Below are 21,526 nucleotides of genomic sequence, written 5' to 3' on the forward strand. Positions count from 1 at the left end.
ACAGCACCCCTTTCCAGTCTCTATAGGAGTGTAGGAGCTAGCTTCTAACAGGCACCAATAAAAAACACACACGGCCTAATCACAGAGAACCACAGGAACAAACTTCAGGAAGCTACTCAATGTGTTCTACTGGTCAACCTTATTTCAATGCAATTTCCACTTTGGCAGAGGAGAACTAAGACACTTGAGCTTCCTGCAGCACTTAACTTCCATACCCTTCCTCTACCTACGGAACATTTACTAGGTTCTATCAGTTGAAATAATTCAAATTACCCTCAGAGATGGGTACAAGTGGTATCCAGTTTCTTTTAGACAATGATACCTAATTTACATTATTAGGTCATTGCTATAATCTGAATGTCTGTCTTCCCCTTCTCCCCAAATTGGTTTGTTGAAATTCTAACCCCAGTGTGATGGTATCACCATCAGGGACACGTGGCGTGTGATTAGGTCATGAGGATGGAGCCCTGATGAATGGCATTAGTGCCCTTATGACACACGCCCGAGAGCTCCCTTGCTCCCTCCGCCATGTGAAGGACACAGTGAGAAGATGCCTGTCTGAACCAGAAAGCAGGCTCTCACCACACACTGAATCTGCGTGGAGCGTTAATCACACACTTCCCAGTTTCCAGAACTGTCAGTAGTACACTGGTTGTGTTCAAGTCACCCAGCCTGCAGTACTCTGTTACAGCAGCCCCAGCTGACTGGACAGTCACACAGCAAATAATTTGGGATTCCCCAGGCCTAGCTAGACCCACAACATGTGCCTCCAGAGCCCTGGCTTTCAAATACTTGGCACAGCCAAAATGCAAATTTTGTTTAATTTGCTCTGGTTAGCTTCTCTGTGTGTTTCGGGATCCAGAGAAGTGGCTTTCACTTCCTGTGCTTGTTTTGGTGTTTTTGAGGGGAAGGACACTTTCTTCCCCACTGGGGAGCCCTGGGTACATTCTCCAATGCAGGGGGACCTGGAGAGGGAAAGGATGGGAGTGAGGTCCAGGGAGGGAAAAGCAAAACGGGGTGGAGGGTCGGCACTGGGTGTGGCGGCCCCTGACATTCGACAGTGAGGTATAAGGTAATATTATGTATAAATATTATGTATACTACATGCAAGGGGATTTGGGGATCATTTCGGAGGGGAGTCCAGAGGGTTGTGGAGGGTTCCAGTGTATTTGGGGGGTTTGGGGTGTTGCCACACTTTCGGGCCCTGCGCTCAGAGTGGGGTCGCCAGGTCGGCCTCCAGGGGCCGTCTCAGGAGCACCTTCCGCCTCCCCGAGGGAATGTGGGGAGAAGACAGAGGGGTAGGCAGGTCCCACACTCACCCGTCAGGGCTCAAAACCGCCAAGGCCACACCTCCACCTCCACCTCAGAGGAACTCGCGTCACCGGCGCCAAGCCTCCTCACAACGCCTGCCCCAACCGCCCTGCCACGGGCAGCTTGAGCGTGTCCCTTCCTCGCGCATGCGCGCACTTGCCCAGTCCCCACCCCGCCCCTGACTCTCTGCAGCCCTTGCGCACTCGGGCTTCACCGCCTTTCCAGCCGGTCTCCCTCTCCCACGTGCGCACCCGGACCCTTCCCGGGACCCCTCAGAGAGCGAGGCCTCACTAAACTCTTACTCAAGGTTGTGGGCATCAACAGAAAACTTGCGGAGGTGCTGGCACAGGGGCCCGCAAAGCCCAGATGCAGAGCGACCCGATCTGAGGCACGTCGCCACTCGCCTCGCCCGGGTGGCATGCGCCGCCTTTGCCCGTGCATGCTCCGCGCGTGGAGACCCCCCGCTCCCCACTGCGTCCTCTGCGCGCCCTGCCCTGACCCACCAGCCACTCAGTGGGCCTCAGCCCCCCACCTTTCTCATGCTGCGACAAGGCGTTGATGGCCGCTTCTCTTGGCGCATCCTCCCCGCCAACAGGCATCTCCACTGTAGCTTGATGGTTGGAAGCCCAGGTTCTGAACTCTGGGCAGATCTCTTCCCTACTAGACCAGGTATCGGGTTCCGGCCTCAGCGCTAAATGGAGCTGGGCTCTTGAAGGATCAGGTTAAGCTTTGTTGGGAGCGGGTGCTGGAGGGACCCTGCAGGACCAAGGGCTGCTGTTCCAAGTTCAGGTGTTTTCTCTGATTCTTCTTGCTATCACCTCGCTGCTGTCAGCAGCAGGTGTGGAGGACATTTCGCAGCATTTACCCTACAGGCCCACCCTCATTAACAGTGGATACTCAGTGCCTCTCGCAGGTGCCCCTTCCTACTACCAGCCGGTCAACAACCACAGAAAAGTTCCCTGCTTGCTAGGTCCAGCCAGTTCCCTGTTGGCCGGCCTAGGCAGCCTGTGCCCCATGGGGGCACTTCCTGCTTGCTCCGCAGGTGTGGAAAAGCCTTGAACCCAAGGCCAAGGAACTTCCCACCAACTTTACCTTTTCCAAGGTCTGCATCCCAGCCTTAGGTAGGAGTCTTCTTCCAAGTTTCTTTCTTCCTTGAGTATTTTCCCTCAGCCATAGTGTATTCTTTTTTTTTTTTTTCTTTTTTATTTAAGATTTATTTGACAGAGATCACAAGCAGGCAGAGAGAGGAGGAAGCAGGCTTCCCGCTGAGCAGAGAGCCAGATGCGGGGCTGGATCCCAAGACCCTGGGACCATGACCCTAACGGAAGGCAGAGGCTTTAACCCACTGAGCCACCCAGGCGCCCAGCCATAGTGTATTCTTCACTGTTTTTGGAATTCTACTAAGCACTTTGGAAGCACTGCATCATTTAATCCTACTACAAACCTCTGAAGTAGCTATAAGGAGGTATAGAGAAAGAGAACGCCCTGTTCAAATTGCTGTGTGGTTTCCAGGCTCTTAAGAGATATTCCTGCTTGCTTGCTGGGTGACCCTGGATGAATCCTTCACCCCTCTGTGTCTTCCATGTACAGTGAGGATAATAATAGCTGCACTACTTATTTCAGAGGTTTGTAGTAGGACTAAATGATGCAATGCATGCTAAGTGCTTAGTAGAGGAACAGGCCTACAATTTTTTGTTTGTTTCTTGCTGGAAGATAAGAGGTGGATTGTAAGATAGGGAGGGACAGGGAAAGAGAGTACCACATTAAAGGAGTATTAAAAAGAGTCATTATTGATCCCAGCTGTGAGACCAGATGCAAGTAATAACTTAATCAAATGAGTTCTTTCTCCCCTTTTAAAGGTGGCAAGCCTTGTAAACAAATTTTGCAATTACTGAAATCACTGGTAATGTATGGCATGTATGGGAGTGGAACCCATAAAGAGTTATACCTAAAAACAATAAAACACAGAATAGCTTCTGGGTATTATTTTATTGCTCACAAAATCCAAATGAGAATCTAGAAACCTTAAACAAACCATCTCAAAATAGAGTAGCTTCATGGACTCCTTCTGTCTTGCAACTGGACAACAGTCATCCCTACTCATCTGCTCATCTGCCCAGGAATCTTGAGTGTGATGAGAGTTCTCATGTGGCTTATGGGGGGACTCTATGTGCCCAAACAAGATTTGAGGAAGAGCTCTCTGTCTCCCTCTCATTTCTTCTTCTCCCTCTTCATTTCTTCTTCTTCTTTCCCTCTTAATCAGAAGTGGGATGAGAATAGGGAAGAAAACACACTGTTTTTAGAGCACTGTTTTGCTTTCTGTTCTTGGCACACTAAATGTCTTGGTACAAAGATTCTCTTACAAATGAAGAATCTTGGTTTGAGTTTTGGAAATAAAAACCCAACTTACCCTACCCCTTAAACTTTGATATTGATTTTAATTAGATCCTTTTTGGTATAAAATTATGTGTGCAGTCATGGGAAAGATGATCGGATACAGGCTTAATGCTTCTCTTAGCCATAACTCGAGTACTGACCCATCATCCTCGTGCTTTTCAAGCTGTCCCATCTGACAGCACCGCCATTTCTAAATGTTTCTGTTTAAACATTCAGAATGCTCAGGAATAGGTCCTTTCCCTACCCTGATTAATGACGCTCTTTTATATTGCTAGGAAAATGAACAGGAATTTCGACAAATGTCTTTAGATTAGGATGTGCTGTATGCACAGGCCACTTATGTAAATCTACAGAAGAGTGACATATGTTCTTTGGGGGAAAGGGAGTCTTTATTATGTAAATATACTTCTATCAAGATATGCCCACACATAGTGATGCCCATCTGTGTGTCCATGTGTAGATGGAGAGTCTGGGAAAGACCTAAGTGTAACTGGTTGGGAGTGAATCTCATGGTACCTTTTCTTTATAATCACCTTCTGTGTTCTCTGGGCTAGCAAAGGCCAGGAAGATTTGTTCCAGTGTTATCTGACTGATGGAATAGTCTTCTAAATTGAATTGTTCTTTAGCATCCTCCAAAATACCAAACACCTTTAGTAACAACAGCAATAAAAAAGTGCAGTTACCATTATAGTCCTCCCTTCCAGTGCCCAACCCAGATAAGCCTCTCCCGCACTTCCTCCAAGTCCTGTCAAGTTAATGTTGGAGGACAAAAGGGGGAGACAAGAAAATGTAGAAAACATAATTGAGAATCTCGAAGGAAGCAGTTCTGTCCCCATTCTCTTAATGGACATAGACTAACAATGGGATTTAAGGAACAAATCAATTAAACTCTAGGGACTTTTGGAAAATAACATACTTTACGTTACTTTTCTGCTCCTCATACAAGGTCAGGCTCCCATTACACATACTTGGATATCAAATACCCCCCCCCCCCAATCATTGGTGCTTTCTTAGTATGTAATGTTCGAAGGTCATGGTTTCTACATTACCTTTCCCCAGCTCTTGTCCTTGCTGGGAATATAGTAGGTAAGGATCCCTTGATTCTCCTGCTTTAATACACTATCTAAGAAATGAAAGACAGGATAGATGAATAATCTTGCATGTATCATTTTAAATTTCCAAAATATTGTTACATTAGCTTAATTATTCACAATAGAGGGATGAATAGACATTGTTAATACAAAAAGGAACATGGTCAAATAACCTGCTCTCTTTGATATATATGGCATGGTTAATTACTTTTGGATTTATTCCTGGTGAAATAGTCTTATTATGTGGAGTTCATAGCAATTATTGAGCGCAGGCTTTCCGGCACAATAAAATTGTCAGCTCTGATAACCCTATGTAAAAACTCTGAGCCTTCTAAAATTCTAACATTAGAAAGACTTTATTCCTGAACATAGTGCTGAGAATATGAACTGGCCAGATTTTCACTCTGGTTGTGTGGCTACGTATGCATGTGCGGTGTGCTTGCTGGGGAGGAGAGCAGGACAAGGCCTCGTTGCTTTTTCATTATTACATGCCCTGTGAAAGAGGAAATCATACATGGGAGTCACCAAAGTCAGGCTGTGGGTTCTGGTTTTGTTCGCTGGGAATAAGAACCCACTGGTGGAACAAAAGGGGAGAGGGTGGTAAGCACTTCTAATTGAAACAAATAAATGTGTTTACACTTATCAGTGCATGATTTGTAGGTTGTTGCAAATTGGATACTGGGGTCAAAATGTTTTAAAAAATACATGTTCGTAAGGATGAGTGTATTTTCTTAATGTGAATTTTAATGCATGTATTGCCTCCATGATCCCATAAAACTCTTTTTTGTGTGCGAAAAATTTGAAGCATGGAGTTTAATGAATTTTTCAAAGCAAACCCTCATGAATTCACCCTATTTAGGCCAAGTAATAGTAACCCAGACTCACCCTTGTCCCACTCCTCAGCCTCTAATTCCCGATAAAAAATTACCAATACCTTCATTGTTATTGTGGACATTTTTTTTTTTCAAAGGTGTTTTTACCATGCATATACCTCTAAAAACTGAGGTAGAGTTTTCCTACCTTTGACCTTTATGTGAATGGAATCATCTAGTACATTTTCTTTACTTTCTTCTTTTTTCATTCAGTGTTTGTGAGATTCATTCATGCGGTTGCATATAGCTATAATTCATTTTCTTCTCTAAATAGTAATCTGGCATATGAATATTCTGCAATTTATTTTCCATTAGGCTACTGATAGACATAGGCTACTGTCTGACTGTTGTGAATGTTACTGACTTAAATATTATTTTACTTATCTCTTTTTATAGGTGGATGCAAGTGTCTAAAATATAGCTGTAGGTAGAATCATTGGGCCATTGCTTTTTAAAAAATTGGTCCAGTTTCACCTGTGAGATATAGTGACTTGGAAAGACTGTCACTCCCACTGTTAGTACAAGAAAGCTGGACATATTGCAAATTATTGCATTTCTTGAACCCCTCAGTTTCCTGACAGGACAAACTCAGGGCAAATAACTAACCCATATCTGGGTAGAGACAGGCATCTACAGAGAAGATCAGATCCATAGCATTTGCTTGTACAAGGCAGACACAACTAGATAACATAAGCTGAAATAAAAAATGTAATAAATTGCTGAAGATCAAATATGGGATAGCAAGGGAATTATGAAACCCATTTTTAAAATTTTAACCTCTTTAATTTGTGTTTTTTGGTAGTGCTGACTTCTTACCAGAGAACTGAATTTTGCCTGTGAGCCAAGCTGACTTTTTTCTTTTCATTTAATGCAGGAGTTAAGTCTATTTATGCATATTGAATGGAACAATATATTTAGTTACAGTCTTCCTATATAATTTGTAAAGTTATATATGCATATATACCAGGTAAATGCATAAATATAAATACAAATGTAAATATACAAAATATGACTGCGTGTGTATGTGTTTCACTTCGTGGCTGGTTCTTTTTCTTACTGCTATACTTGTGATAGAGTATTTATTTTGTTCTAATGGTTAACTTCATTCTAAAGTTAAATTGTCCCATCTTTTTAAGATACTGGAATAAACATTCAGGGCTCACCAATAGTTCCTGTGCAGACACCTCTCTAGTCATTCCTCGGTTGACATGAAATTTTTGTCTGCATAGTCTTCAGGCAGAGCCATCAGGAGTAATATCCCCTGAATACCTGTTTATAACTCTTTTTGAATTTTATTCTTGAACATCATTTTGGCTATATATGAAAACTATGGCTTACATTTTTCTTGGCATAAGAGGTTTTGTCACAAAGCCTCAAATCAATCTAATTTTCTTTCCCTTATAAATTTTCCTTCTTCCCCTTGTTTTTTTAAATCTGGGATCCAAAGGTCATTCCACTTTTTTATTAAAATACAACAGTTAGATTGGAAAATTCCTTGGTGGTGTTGGTATTTTTCAGGTTGTCTTTTCAGTAAACAAGTTTGTCTCATCTTAGGAAATTTTCTTGAATGATAGTTTTTAGGTATTTTTGTTGTTTGTTTTTTAGTATGTGTTCTAATCTATGGCATTGCTTTTCTCCTTTTGGACTAATTTCATTGTTGTGTTGGACTGTCCTTGCCTTGCCTCTTGCTTACTTTATTTTGAAACCTCACCTGTGTTTCTGTTCAGTGGTTTTCTGTTTTTCTCCTTTCCAATCTCCATTTCCCTTGTGCTTTCTATGTGGTTTATTTGCTCTTGATAAGTATTTCTGAAATGTCTAACTTAAAATACCCTCTTCAATGTCTGCATATCACCCTGTTGGCTAGCCATCTAATCTCTTTATCTTTTCAATTGGAATTTAGGATTTTCTTATATACCATTCATTGCCTTAATTCTTTAGGCTTATGTTGAAATATTAGATAATAGTTTCATCTGCTTTGTGGCCTTATAGCTCTGCTGTTCTTTCAATGTCTATAGGTATTTTCTTTTATCCTCTTTTATTTATGATATTTTTCTGTGGGATTCAATTATAATCTTTTACAATTTATAATCTTTTCAGTCATTTATATTTAAATGAAATTACTTTTCTTAAAGCTTTAGAAGGAGTTTCCTATGTAGAAGGTGAGGTGGGACAGAATATCTTTCTTAGCTTTAGTCCAGTCCGATTCCTTCTGAGAGTCTTCTGGGATGTATAAAGTAATAAAGCCTCCCAGTGTAGATCTTCCTCTGGCACTCTCTCATACCTGCATCCTCTGTTTCTCCCCACACTCAAAGCTTAAATTTCAGATCCTTTCCTCCAGAGAGGATCTCTGCTTGCTCCTGCTTGGAATCATAGGATGCCCCTGACCGCCCACTTGAGGGTCCCCCTTTACATGACAGTCTCAGCATAAGCTTCTCAACTGAAGAGGATCCAGAGTGATCCCAGTGCTACAATGGCATTTGCTTCCACAATTAGCATTTTCTAAGTGCTCACTTTTTCCTTTGTTTTGTTTCTTCTTTTTTTATTCCTTTCTGTTTGCAGGTTAAAATTTGTTCTCTCTTTTTTTTGTAAGCCAATTATTGTATTAAAAATGTATTTGTTTTAATTTTGATCAATTTTTAGTTTTGTTTTACCAACAGTACTTTTCAGAATATATAATCTTCCATGTTGTAGAAATAGAATCATCTTTGCATCTTAAAAAAAGAACTCACACCATTTCCTTGGGATTATGTAGAATAATTTATTCTAAATATCTGATTATAGTGGCAAATCCTCTTTAAAGTAAACATTCTAGATGACTTTTGCTTGTAATATTTATTTCTTCTTTTTAAAAATCAACATTTACATGTAGGTTCCATGCCAGGTTTCTTTTTGATTGTCATATTTGAATAGGTATTTGCTCCAGGATGATGTAAGGAAGAACAGGGCAACAACCACCTTATAGTTGAGAATGTGTCTCAAACCCACATTCTCATTAAACCTCTTGTGTCCACATCCTCAAGGTCTTGGGTCAGAGTTTAGTGTCCTTCCTTCAAGCAGAGCTAGGACAGCACACAATACGTGAGGGTTTTTTCGTCACAGCTTCTTTAGACACCACATGAAATAGAAGTCTGATAGAATAAGTACTCAAAAATACGTGCTGAATGAATGCATTAAGTGAGTATTGAACTTCGTAATGGACACATCCATCTGCAGGTGTCATAGGACCTCACCATCACTATGACCAACACTGGTGTAATCATTTTCCCATATATCTGCTTTTCACTTCTGCTCTTCCATTCATTTCTTATCTGTTTTGTGATCTCTATTCCTGCTCTGCAATCAATCATGCTATTTTCCATTGCTTGGAAGATAAACTTACAACTCCTCAACCTGACATACAATAGGAACTTCTGTGATATTTTGCTCAGCCTAACAAAGTGGAAGGAAAGATGAAAAACCATCATTAAAATCTTTGCCAAGCTTCTGCTTTATGTTTGGAAAGAGAGGGAAAGGGCAGAAAAAAAATAGTTGCTATCTCTGGTATTATGCCATGTAGGCAGAGAGGTGCTTGTTGAATTTAGCAGCAGAAGCAGAACTAGTTTTGAGAGAAGAGAAAAGCTTAGTGGTTCTCGTTTGCATTTCTATACCACATCCTGGCCGAGATACCAAAAGACTGGGGATACATGCATAGGTGGAGGAAAAAAGCCTTAAAACTTTGCATGGGTAATATGTGAAAATAATTAGGAATTGTATTAAAAAACATGACTTTAGTGATGTAATTTATATTGACAGCTTGAATCCAAAGCTGCCTTATTAAAATGATACAAGAGCTGAGTGAGAACTTTTGTATGTGTGGGAAACTTTTGTCTTATTATGCTAAGAAACTATCAGAAGGATTCCCAATTCAGTATGGAAGATCAATAAATATCAATAAACCATAAGAAACAGTTATTAGAGACATAAAACATATGGATGGTGAAACAGAAAAACCCATGCTTTAAAACATCTATATAAAAGTTAGTTCAATTTAATTTACCGGGGAATGTCAGTGTGATGAAATACTTTAAACCATCCAGTTTACCCTTCTGTGCATCAATCTTGACCTTGACCTTCAGGATGTAAATGTTGCCAAACTTGTTTTTGAGATGTTGAGGGCTACCCAGGCACAGAAACTTTCCCTGCACCATTATGGCCAGCCTGGTACAGAAGGCATCACATTCCTCCAATCTATCAAAACATAATAGCATAAAAAATTCTGTTTTGGAGAACATTCTGTAGTTCAAACAGAGCCAGGATTTTATGACTCTCTTTTCAGTGTGAAATGGAATTTGCTCATCATAAAGATCATAGTTGAAAAGTGAAATTTTTAAAAATAATTAGTAGTAGGGTACATATCCCCAAACACATCTCCTGAACTTCCTGCTCTCTCCCCATTCTTAATTCTTTAACTCAATGAGGATTTTTGGTCATTCCATTCACTAATATTAAGGAGAAAATCACATACCTAAGCAAATTTATTATCAATATTCCTAGCATCAAATAATTCTCACTTATAGCCACTACAATACTTGCCAACCCTCATCAAGCCTCCAAATGAGCCACACCTATGGGAAGTTATAATGATGGCTTTGCCACTTTCATATGTCCATGTCACAGCATTCCAGAGCAGGTGTCGGGCTACAGGGTCCATGCCCGTTGATGGCTCATCCAGCAAAATGACTGAGGTCTTTCCCATTAGGGCAATAGCAGTACTCAGCCTACGTTTGGTTCCTCCACTTTATGGTCATAGAAGGAGAAGAGGGGAAAGAGAGGTTATATAAATTAGTTCCTTATAGGAAAGAGCATAAACATATCAACAAACGTAATATGGAATTCCACAATGTTGATTAGTTACACTTCAATACGTTAGCAAACCCAGTACAGGTGTACATATCAATTAATTTTCATTTGAAATGTAGATGAGTGACTGATTTTAGGTACCCTGTCAGGGGCATTTATTTACCTGTGCCTAGGGTACCATGATTTTCCAAGTATAAAAATCTACCATAATTCAAAGGGCCTATATTCCTACTTTCTTGTGAGACAAAGAACCATATGGACACTAGGAAGAATAATATAATCCCTTTTGAGATTTAGAGGCTACAGTTCAAATAGAATAAGGATTTTTAGTTTCATCTCTGCAAAGGAAATACTTGGAACTACATTGATATGTCTTATTACTATTATCTGAAACCTAGCAACTTGTGAAATAGTTTTACCATTAGATAATTGTGTGATAGAGGGACCTAAGTGAAACTGTGCTCATTTATTTCAAACACCAGAAATACAGGGAAGCATGTCAGCATTAATGGCAGCAACACAAAGATCATCATAATGAAATGACTCACCTGTAGGTTCTGATAAGCTTGTCAGCATGGGCTTCCAGTTGCATTAAACTCAACCATCTATTCACATAGAGCTGAATCTGGGGCTCAGATACTCCCCATAATCTGGCACACATGATCATTATTTCCCGACCAGTCATGTATTCCAACAATGCATCATATTGAGGACAATAGCCAACTCTTGACTTCACCTGATTACAAGAATTGCTTTAATAAGGACCCAAGTTATCTATTCCACTGGTCATCCCTGGATGAGATAGAAGACCACAGTTTTCCAGACCATTTCTCTAAGAGTCCTACCAAGAATTTTTATTCTTCAAGTCTATACAATGATGGTTATTGGACCTATTATATTAAGTTGGAATAACAGCTTCCTCAATTGATTTTTAAAGATCTTAGCAATGAAAAAGTTAAAATCCCAGAGCGTACTGAATTTGGAGGAGTATTAGAATACAAGATTCTCCCCTCAGTAATAAGAAACTCTAAAGAACATGGCCATCATTGAAGTTTTTTGCACTGCACAACCTGCACAGCCCTGTATAGATCTTGTTTCATAGTAAGGCTGAACCAGAAGCAAAGACTTTCCACACTTCCACAAACAGGAGAATGCAATGACTATTGTTTTGCCAATAACTAATCCTTTTATGGATTTGCATTCAGATGCACATAGATAAAAAATAACATAATTTTATCAAAATTAATTAAAATTAAAAATAGTTAAAATTATTCTAAATACTTAAAGTTCATACTTTTCCTCTGAGATTTTACTAATTAATAGTAATCCCAGATTGTTTATACCCCTAATCTCTTGGTAGAAATCAAAACAAACCCATTATTAAAAAATTATGTTACATTAGTCACCATATAGTACAGCATTAGTTTTTGATGTAGTGTTCCATGATCCATTGTTTTTGTAAAACACCTAGTGCTCCCTCCTTAATACCCATCACTGAGCTAATTCATCTCCACTCCCCCTTCTTCTCTAAAACCCTCAGTTTGTTTCCTAGAGTCCCTAGTCTCTCATGGTTTGTCTCCCCATCTGAATTCCCCCCTTTCATTTTCCCTTCCTTCTCCTAATGTCCTCCATGCCATTCCTTATGTTCCACAAATAGGTGAAACCATATGATAATTTGGCTGACTTATTTCACTTAGCATAATCTCCTCCAGTCCTATCCATGTTGAAGCAAAAGTTGGATATTCAGCCTTTCTTATGGCTGAGTAATATTCCATCGTATATAAGGGCCACATCTTTATCGATTCATTGGTTGAAGGGCATCTCTGCTCTTTCCACAGTCTGGCTATTGCGGACATTGCTGCTATGAACATTGGGGTGCATGTGCTCCTTCTTTTCACTACATCTGTATCTTTGGGAGTAAATACCCAGTAGGGCAACTGCTGGGTCATAAAAGAAACACTTTTTTCTATTTTAAAGGTTTAAAATTATTCTCCCATATAATTTTTGAAAGTAAATGAGCTGCATACAACCATAACTCAATTAACAAAGAAAAAGAGACCATGAATGCCATGGGTAGAAACGATACTCACGAGAAACGTATTTGAAGTGACTTCAGATGTTGGAATTATCAGATCAGATGTGCAAATGATTGTGCTTATTATGTTTAAATAAATTTTTATTTTTATTTTTATTTTTTTAAAGATTTTATTTATTTATTTGACAGACAGAGATCACAGGTAGGCAGAGAGAGAGAGGAGGAAGCAGGCTTCCTGCTGAGTGGAGAGCCTGATGCGGGGCTCGATCCTAGAACCCTGAGATCATGAGCCGAAGGCAGAGGCTTTAACCCACTGAGCCACCCAGGCGCCCCTAAATAAATTTTTAATACTTTAACATATATTCATGAAAAAAAATGAAGCTGGAAGTATCACAATTCCAGATTTCAAGTTGTACTACAAGGCTGTAGTAATCAAAACAGTATGGTACTGGCACAAAAAACAGACACACAGATAAATGGAACAAGGATAGAAAGCCCAGAAAGAAACCCATGATTATATGGTCAATTAATCTTTGACAAAAGAGACAAAAATATGCAATGTGACAAAAAAACAGTCTCCAGTCTCATCAACAAAAGAATGAAACTGGACTACTTTCTTTTACCACATACAAAAATAAACTCAAAATGGATTAAAGACCTAAATGTGAGATCTGAAACCATAAAAATTCTCGGAGAGAACACAGGTAGTAATTTCTCTGCTTTGGCCATAGAAATATTTTTCTAGATATGTCTCCCAAGACAAAATCAAAGCAAAATTAAATATTGGGACCATATTAAAATAGAATGCTTCTCCACAGTGAAGGAAACAACAACAAAAAAAATAAAAATAAAAGACAAGCTACTGAATGGGAGAAGATATTTGGAAATGACATATACAGTAAAGGGTTAGTATCCAAAATATGTTTAAACTTCACCCGAAAAGCAAATAATCCAATTTAAAAATGGGCAGAAGACATGAGCAGAAATTTCTCTAAAGAAGACATCCAGATGGCCAACAGACACATGAAAAGATGCTTAACATCACTCATCAACAGGGAAATGCAAATCAAAACTATACGGAGATACCATCTCACACATGTCAGAATGGTTAAAATCAGACACACAAGAAACAACAGGTGTTGCTGAGGGTGTGGAGAGAGGAAAACCCTCCTGCATTGTTGGTGAGAATGAAAACTGGAACAGCCACTGTGGAAAAAAGTAGAGTTTCCTCAAAAAATTAAAAATAGAACTACCCTATGGTCTAGTAATTCCACTATTGGAAATTTACCCCAAAGACAGAAAACCACAATTCAGATGGATAAATGCACCCCAGTGTTTATTGTAGCATTATTTATAATAGCCAAATTATAGAGGCAGACTAACTGTACATTGATTGATGAATGAATAAAGAAGAAGCAGTATATACATAGATATACAATGGAATATTACTCAGGCATAAAAAAGAATGAAAACTTGCCATTTGTAACCACTGGATGGATCTAGAGAGTATCAAGCAAAGTGAAATGTCAGAGAAAGAAAAATACGACATGATTTCATTCCATATGCAGAACTTAAGAAACAAGGAAACAAACAAAAGTGAAAAGAGAGAGAGACAACCCAAGAAACAGACTCTTAACTATAGAGGACAAATTGATGGTTATCATAGAGGAGGTGGTAGGTAGTGGGTGAAATAGGTGATGGTACTGAAAAATATACTTATCATGATGAGCACTGAATAATGTATGGAATTGTTGAATCACTACACTGTCCACCTGAAATTAATATTATACTATATGCTAATCACACTGGAATTAAAATAAAAGACTTAATAGCTTAATAAAATTTTTAAAATCTTTATGAGAAAGAAAAGTATAAAGTCACTTGGATATTTTGGGAATGAACCACATATAACATCTAAAAACTAAAAATAAATAAATGAAGTAAGTCCATAAATAAAGCAGGCTACAAACTTTGTGAATGCATTTGACAGCAACTTAATGACAATAGAACAAATTAACTTAACCTGGAGATTAGGTAATAAGAAAGCAGCTAGGATGCAGCAGAAAAATTTAAAATGGGGAATTGTGAAAGTGAAGGATAGATTGGAAATATGTGGATAGCCAAAGTTGCAGAAGGAGAGAAAGGAACAGGAGAAATATTTGAAGAAATCGTTAAGTGAAAATGTTACAGAACCGATTAAAGACACCAATCGATAAATTGAAGAATGTCAATACATTCCAAGCAGGACAAAATTTTAGAGTCATATCTAAATATTTCATATTGAAGCTTATGTAAAACAAAGATGAAATATAAAAGCTACAGAGAAAAGAAAGTTTATCTATAAAGGAATATCAGAATGAGCTAATTTCTCAAAAGTAGTGATGGGAACTAGATGATAGGGAAACAACAGGTCAATTTGCTAAAGAAAAATAATGGCAAACCTCAAATTTCTATACACAGTGAAAATATCTTTTGCCAATGAGGGTAATTAAGAGGCATTTACAGATAAAAAACAAAACATGAATAAGAAAATTTGCCCGTGAGTTTCAGATTGAGAATCTGCAATTGCCATTTCTACTCTGTGCCAAGGAGAGGTTCTAGCCAGGGCTAGGAAAAAAGCCTAAGATTGGAAAGGAAAATAAATTGTTATTTGTAGCAGTCATGATTTAAAAGTAAACATTCCCCCCCAAAAGTAAACATTCCAATATAATTTATAGACAAATATTAGAATTAAGAGAGTTTAGTAATTTTATTGAATACAACTTCAATATTTAAAAAATCAGTCACACTCAGGGTACCTGGGTGGCTCAGCTGGTTAAGCATCAGGTTCTTGATTTCAGTTCAAGTCATGACCTCAGGGTCCTGAGATCCAGCCCCACAGTGGGCTCTGTGCTCAGTGGGGAGAGTGTGCTTTTCTCCCTCTTTCTCTGCCCCTCCCCTTGCTCTCTGTTGGCCTGATGATGGGTATTAAGGAAGCACATAATGCATGGAGCACTGGGTATTATATGTAAACAATGAATAGAACACTACATCTAAAACTAATGATGTACTGTATGGTGACTAACATAATATAATAAAAATAATAAAAAATTAAAATAAATCTTTTAAAAAATCAGTTGCACTCAATAGACAATCAGCATATAATAAAATATAAAATCACTTAAATAAATGTTAAAACATAATATGTAGAAATAAATTACACACAGTACTATTTTTTCAAGATCTTATATCCAAACAAACTAAATTGCCTCTTTAGTGTAAAATCCCTAAAATTTAGTGTAAAACCCCAGTTTAAAACCATTATTATGAGACATTTAATGAGATCCAACACCTGGAAAGATGTATTATGTTCACTATAAGTATGTCAATCTTTTAAAATTCTAGGATTTTGGGGGCGCCTGGGTGGCTCAGCGGGTTAAAGCCTCTGCCTTTGGCCCAGGTCATGATCCCAGGACCCTGGGAACGAGCCCCGCATCGGGCTCTCTGCTCAGTGCAGAGCCTGCTTCTCTCTCTCTCTGCCTGCCTCTCTGCCTACTTGTGTTCTCTGTCAAATAAATAAATAAAATCTTAAAAAAAAATTAAAAAGGGGAGGAGTCAAGATGGCGGAGAAGTAGCAAGCTGAGACTGCTTCAGCTAGCCGGAGATCAGCTAGATAGCTTATCTAAAGATTGCAAACACCTGAAAATCCATCGGCAGATCGAAGAGAAGAAGAACAGCAATTCTGGAAACAGAAAAACAACCACTTTCTGAAAGGTAGGACCGGCGGAGAAGTGAATCCAAAGCGACGGGAAGATAGACCCCGGGGGGAGGGGCCGGCTCCCGGCAAGCGGCGGAGCAACCGCGCACAAAATCAGGACTTTTAAAAGTCTGTTCCGCGGAGGGACATCGCTCCAGAGGCTAAACCGGGGCGAAGCCCATGCGGGGTCAGCGTGGCCTCAGGTCCCGCAGGGTCACAGAAGGATCGGGGGTGTCTGAGTGTCGCAGAGCTTGCGGGTATTGGAACGGGAAAGCCGGCTACAGAGACAGAGCCGACAGTAAGCTCGCAGCTCCGTGTTACCTTGAACCGGTCGCAGGCTCGGTGAGCTCGGAGCGCGGCCGGAGGTCAGGCAGACGGGAGTAACTGGGCGCTGTTCTCTGAGGGCGCACTGAGGAGTGGGGCCCTGGGCTCTCGGCTCCTCCGGGCCGGAGACCAGGAGGCCGCCATTTGTATTCCCGTCCTCTGGAACTCTACGGAAAGCGCTCAGGGAACAAAAGCTCCTGAAAGCAAACCCGAGCGGATTACTCACCCCGGCCCTGGGTAAGGGCGGTGTAATTCCGCCTGGGGCAAAGACACTTGAGAATCACTACAACAGGCCCCTCCCCCAGAAGATCAACAAGAAATCCAGCCGAGACCAAGTTCACCTACCAAGGAGTGCGGTTTCAATACCAAGGAGAGCAGCAGAATTCCAGAGGAGGAGAAAGCCAAGCACGGAACTCATGGCTTTTTTCCTGTGATTTTTTTTTTAGTCTTGCAGTTAATTTAATTTTTTCTTTTTCATTTTTTTTTTTTTCTCGCCTTCGGGTAAATTTTTTTTTTTTTTAACTGTTACCTTTTTCTTTTTTAACGATTTTTTACTAGTTTATCTAATATATATATATATTTTTTTTACATTTTTCTTAGGTGTTTTCTCTTTTAAAAAAAATTCTTTTCTTTTCTTTTCTTTTTTTTTTTCTTTTTTCTTTCTTCCTTTTTGAACCTCTTTTTATCCCCTTTCTCCCCACTCACGATTTTGGATCTCTTCTAATTTGGCTAAAGCATATTTTCCTGGGGTTGTTGCCACCCTTTTAATATTTTACTTGCCCCTTCATTTACTCTTATCTGGACAAAATGACAAGACGTAAAAATTCAACACAAAAAAAAGAACAAGAGGCAGTACCGAAGGCTAGGGACCTAATCAATACAGACATCGGTAATATGTCAGATCTAGAGTTCAGAATGACAATTCTCAAGGTTCTAGCCGGGCTCGAAAAAGACATGGAAGATATTAGAGAAACCCTCTCGAGAGATATAAAAGCCCTTTCTGGAGAAATAAAAGAACTAAAATCTAACCAAGTTGAAATCAAAAAAGCTATTAATGAGGTGCAATCAAAAATGGAGGCTCTCACTGCTAGGATAAATGAGGCAGAAGAAAGAATTAGTGATATAGAAGACCAAATGACAGAGAATAAAGAAGCTGATCAAAAGAGGGACAAACAGCTACTGGACCACGAGGGGAGAATTCGAGAAATAAGTGACACCATAAGACGAAACAACATTAGAATAATTGGGATTCCAGAAGAAGAAGAAAGTGAGAGGGGAGCAGAAGGTATACTGGAGAGAATTATTGGGGAGAATTTCCCCAATATGGCAAAGGGAACGAGCATCAAAATTCAGGAGGTTCAGAGAATGCCCCTCAAAATCAATAAGAATAGGCCCACACCCCGTCACCTAATAGTAAAATTTACAAGTCTCAATGACAAAGAGAAAATCCTGAAAGCAGCCCGGGAAAAGAAGTCTGTAACATACAATGGTAAAAATATTAGATTGGCAGCTGACTTATCCACAGAGACCTGGCAGGCCAGAAAGAGCTGGCATGATATTTTCAGAGCACTAAACGAGAAAAACATGCAGCCAAGAATACTATATCCAGCTAGGCTATCATTGAAAATAGAAGGAGAGATTAAAAGCTTCCAGGACAAACAACAACTGAAAGAATTTGCAAATACCAAACCAGCTCCACAGGAAATATTGAAAGGGGTCCTCTAAGCAAAGAGAGAGCCTACAAGTGGTAGATCAGAAAGGAACAGAGACCATATACAGTAACAGTCACCTTACAGGCAATACAATGGCACTAAATTCATATCTCTCAATAGTTACCCTGAATGTGAATGGGCTAAATGCCCCTGTCAAAAGACACAGGGTATCAGAATGGATAAAAAAACAAAACCCATCTATATGTTGCCTCCAAGAAACACATTTTAAGCCCGAAGACACCTCCAGATTTAAAGTGAGGGGGTGGAAAAGAATTTACCATGCTAATGGACATCAGAAGAAAGCAGGAGTGGCAATCCTTATATCAGATCAATTAGATTTTAAGCCAAAGACTGTAATAAGAGATGAGGAAGGACACTATATCATACTCAAAGGGTCTGTCCAACAAGAAGATTTAACAATTTTAAATATCTATGCCCCCAACGTGGGAGCAGCCAACTATATAAACCAATTAATAACAAAATCAAAGAAACACATCAACAACAATACAATAATAGTAGGGGACTTTAACACTCCCCTCACTGAAATGGACAGGTCATCCAAGCAAAAGATCAGCAAGGAAATAAAGGCCTTAAATGACACACTGGACCAGATGGACATCACAGATATATTCAGAATATTTCATCCCAAAGCAACATAATACACATTCTTCTCTAGTGCACATGGAACATTCTCCAGAATAGATCACATCCTCGGTCCTAAATCAGGACTCAACCGGTATCAAAAGATTGGGATCATTCCCTGCATATTTTCAGACCACAATGCTCTAAAGCTAGAACTCAACCACAAAAGGAAGTTTGGAAAGAACCCAAATACATGGAGACTAAACAGTATCCTTCTAAAGAATGAATGGGTCAACCGGGAAATTAAAGAAGAATTGAAAAAAATCATGGAAACAAATGATAATGAAAATACAACGGTTCAAAATCTGTGGGACACAACAAAGGCAGTCCTGAGAGGAAAATATATAGCGGTACAAGCCTTTCTCAAGAAACAAGAAAGGTCTCAGGTACACAACCTAACCCTACACCTAAAGGAGCTGGAGAAAGAACAAGAAAGAAACCCTAAGCCCAGCAGGAGAAGAGAAATCATAAAGATCAGAGCAGAAATCAATGAAATAGAAACCAAAAAAACAATAGAACAAATCAACGAAACTAGGAGCTGGTTCTTTGAAAGAATTAATAAAATTGATAAACCCCTGGCCCGACTTATCAAAAAGAAAAGAGAAAGGACCCAAATAAATAAAATCATGAATGAAAGAGGAGAGATTACAACTAACACCAAGGAAATACAAACTATTATAAGAACATACTATGAGCAACTCTACGGCAATAAATTTGACAATCTGGAAGAAATGGATGCATTCCTAGAAACATATAAACTACCACAACTGAACCAGGAAGAAATAGAAAGCCTGAACAGACCCATAACCAGTAAGGAGATTGAAACAGTCATTAAAAATCTCCAAACAAACAAAAGCCCAGGGCCAGACGGCTTCCCGGGGGAATTCTACCAAACATTTAAAGAAGAACTAATTCCTATTCTCCTGAAACTGTTCCAAAAAATAGAAATGGAAGGAAAACTTCCAAACTCATTTTATGAGGCCAGCATCACCTTGATCCCAAAACCAGACAAGGATCCCACCAAAAAAGAGAGCTATAGACCGATATCCTTGATGAACACAGATGCGAAAATACTCAACAAAATACTAGCCAATCGGATTCAACAGTACATTAAAAAGAGTATTCACCACGACCAAGTGGGATTTATTCCAGGGCTGCAAGGTTGGTTCAACATCCGCAAATCAGTCAATGTGATACAACACATCAATAAAAGTAAGAACAAGAACCATATGATACTCTCAATAGATGCTGAAAAAGCATTTGACAAAGTACAACATCCCTTCCTGATCAAAACTCTTCAAAGTGTAGGGATAGAGGGCACATACCTCAATATCATCAAAGCCATCTATGAAAAACCCACCGCAAATATCATTCTCAATGGAGAAAAACTGAAAGCTTTTCCGCTAAGGTCAGGAACACGGCAGGGATGTCCATTATCACCACTGCTATTCAACATCGTACTAGAGGTCCTAGCCTCAGCAATCAGACAACAAAAGGAAATTAAAGGCATCCAAATCGGCAAAGAAGAAGTCAAATTATCACTCTTCGCAGATGATATGATACTATATGTGGAAAACCCAAAAGACTCCACTCCAAAACTGCTAGAACTTATACAGGAATTCAGTAAAGTGTCAGGATATAAAATCAATGCACAGAAATCAGTTGCATTTCTCTACACCAACAGCAAGACAGAAGAAAGAGATATTAAGGAGTCAATCCCATTTACAATTGCATCCAAAACCATAAGATACCTAGGAATAAACCTAACCAAAGAGACACAGAATCTATACTCAGAAAACTATAAAGTACTCATGAAAGAAATTGAGGAAGACACAAAGAAATGGAAAAATGTTCCATGCTCCTGGATTGGAAGAATAAATATTGTGAAAATGTCTATGCTACCTAAAGCAATCTACACATTTAATGCAATTCCTATCAAAGTACCATCCATCTTTTTCAAAGAAATGGAACAAATAATTCTAAAACTTATATGGAACCAGAAAAGACCTCGAATAGCCAAAGGGATATTGAAAAAGAAAGCCAACGTTGGTGGCATCACAATTCCGGACTTCAAGCTCTATTACAAAGCTGTCATCATCAAGACAGCATGGTACTGGCACAAAAACAGACACATAGATCAATGGAACAGAATAGAGAGCCCAGAAATAGACCCTCAACTCTATGGTCAACTAATCTTCGACAAAGCAGGAAAGAATGTCCAATGGAAAAAAGACAGCCTTTTCAATAAATGGTGCTGGGAAAATTGGACAGCCACATGCAGAAAAATGAAATTGGACCATTTCCTTACACCACACACAAAAATAGACTCAAAATGGATGAAGGACCTCAATGTACGAAAGGAATCCATCAAAATCCTTGAGGAGAACACGGGCAGCAACCTCTTCGACCTCTGCCGCAGCAACATCTTCCTAGGAACAACGCAAAAGGCAAGGGAAGCAAGGGAAAAAATGAACTACTGGGATTTCATCAAGATCAAAAGCTTTTGCACAGCAAAGGAAACAGTTAACAAAATCAAAAGACAACTGACAGAATGGGAGAAGATATTT

General features: G+C 39.4%; 2 protein-coding genes across 2 annotated transcripts in view; both read right to left on the reverse strand.

Moving 5' to 3' along the window:
• Positions 1-1,415, reverse strand: part of LOC131819762 (phospholipid-transporting ATPase ABCA3-like) — a 187,998-nt gene extending 186,583 nt beyond the window's left edge. The window contains exon 1 of the mRNA XM_059155049.1: positions 1,320-1,415. The gene's annotated coding sequence lies outside the window, so the exon portion shown is untranslated. The remainder of the gene's footprint in view (positions 1-1,319) is intronic.
• A 1,877-nt stretch (positions 1,416-3,292) lies between these two features.
• The window catches only part of LOC131819718 (phospholipid-transporting ATPase ABCA3-like), a 136,409-nt gene continuing 118,175 nt past the window's right edge, over positions 3,293-21,526 (reverse strand). The window contains exons 27-32 of the mRNA XM_059155003.1: positions 11,059-11,246; positions 10,276-10,446; positions 9,708-9,898; positions 4,758-4,831; positions 4,242-4,356; positions 3,293-3,565 (exon numbers count right to left, since the gene is read on the reverse strand). Of these exons, the coding sequence (XP_059010986.1) occupies positions 3,543-3,565; positions 4,242-4,356; positions 4,758-4,831; positions 9,708-9,898; positions 10,276-10,446; positions 11,059-11,246 (762 nt within the window). The 3' untranslated portion in view covers positions 3,293-3,542. The remainder of the gene's footprint in view (positions 3,566-4,241; positions 4,357-4,757; positions 4,832-9,707; positions 9,899-10,275; positions 10,447-11,058; positions 11,247-21,526) is intronic.

This window comes from Mustela lutreola, chromosome 17, assembly GCF_030435805.1.
Source record: "Mustela lutreola isolate mMusLut2 chromosome 17, mMusLut2.pri, whole genome shotgun sequence".
NCBI lineage: Eukaryota > Metazoa > Chordata > Mammalia > Carnivora > Mustelidae > Mustela > Mustela lutreola.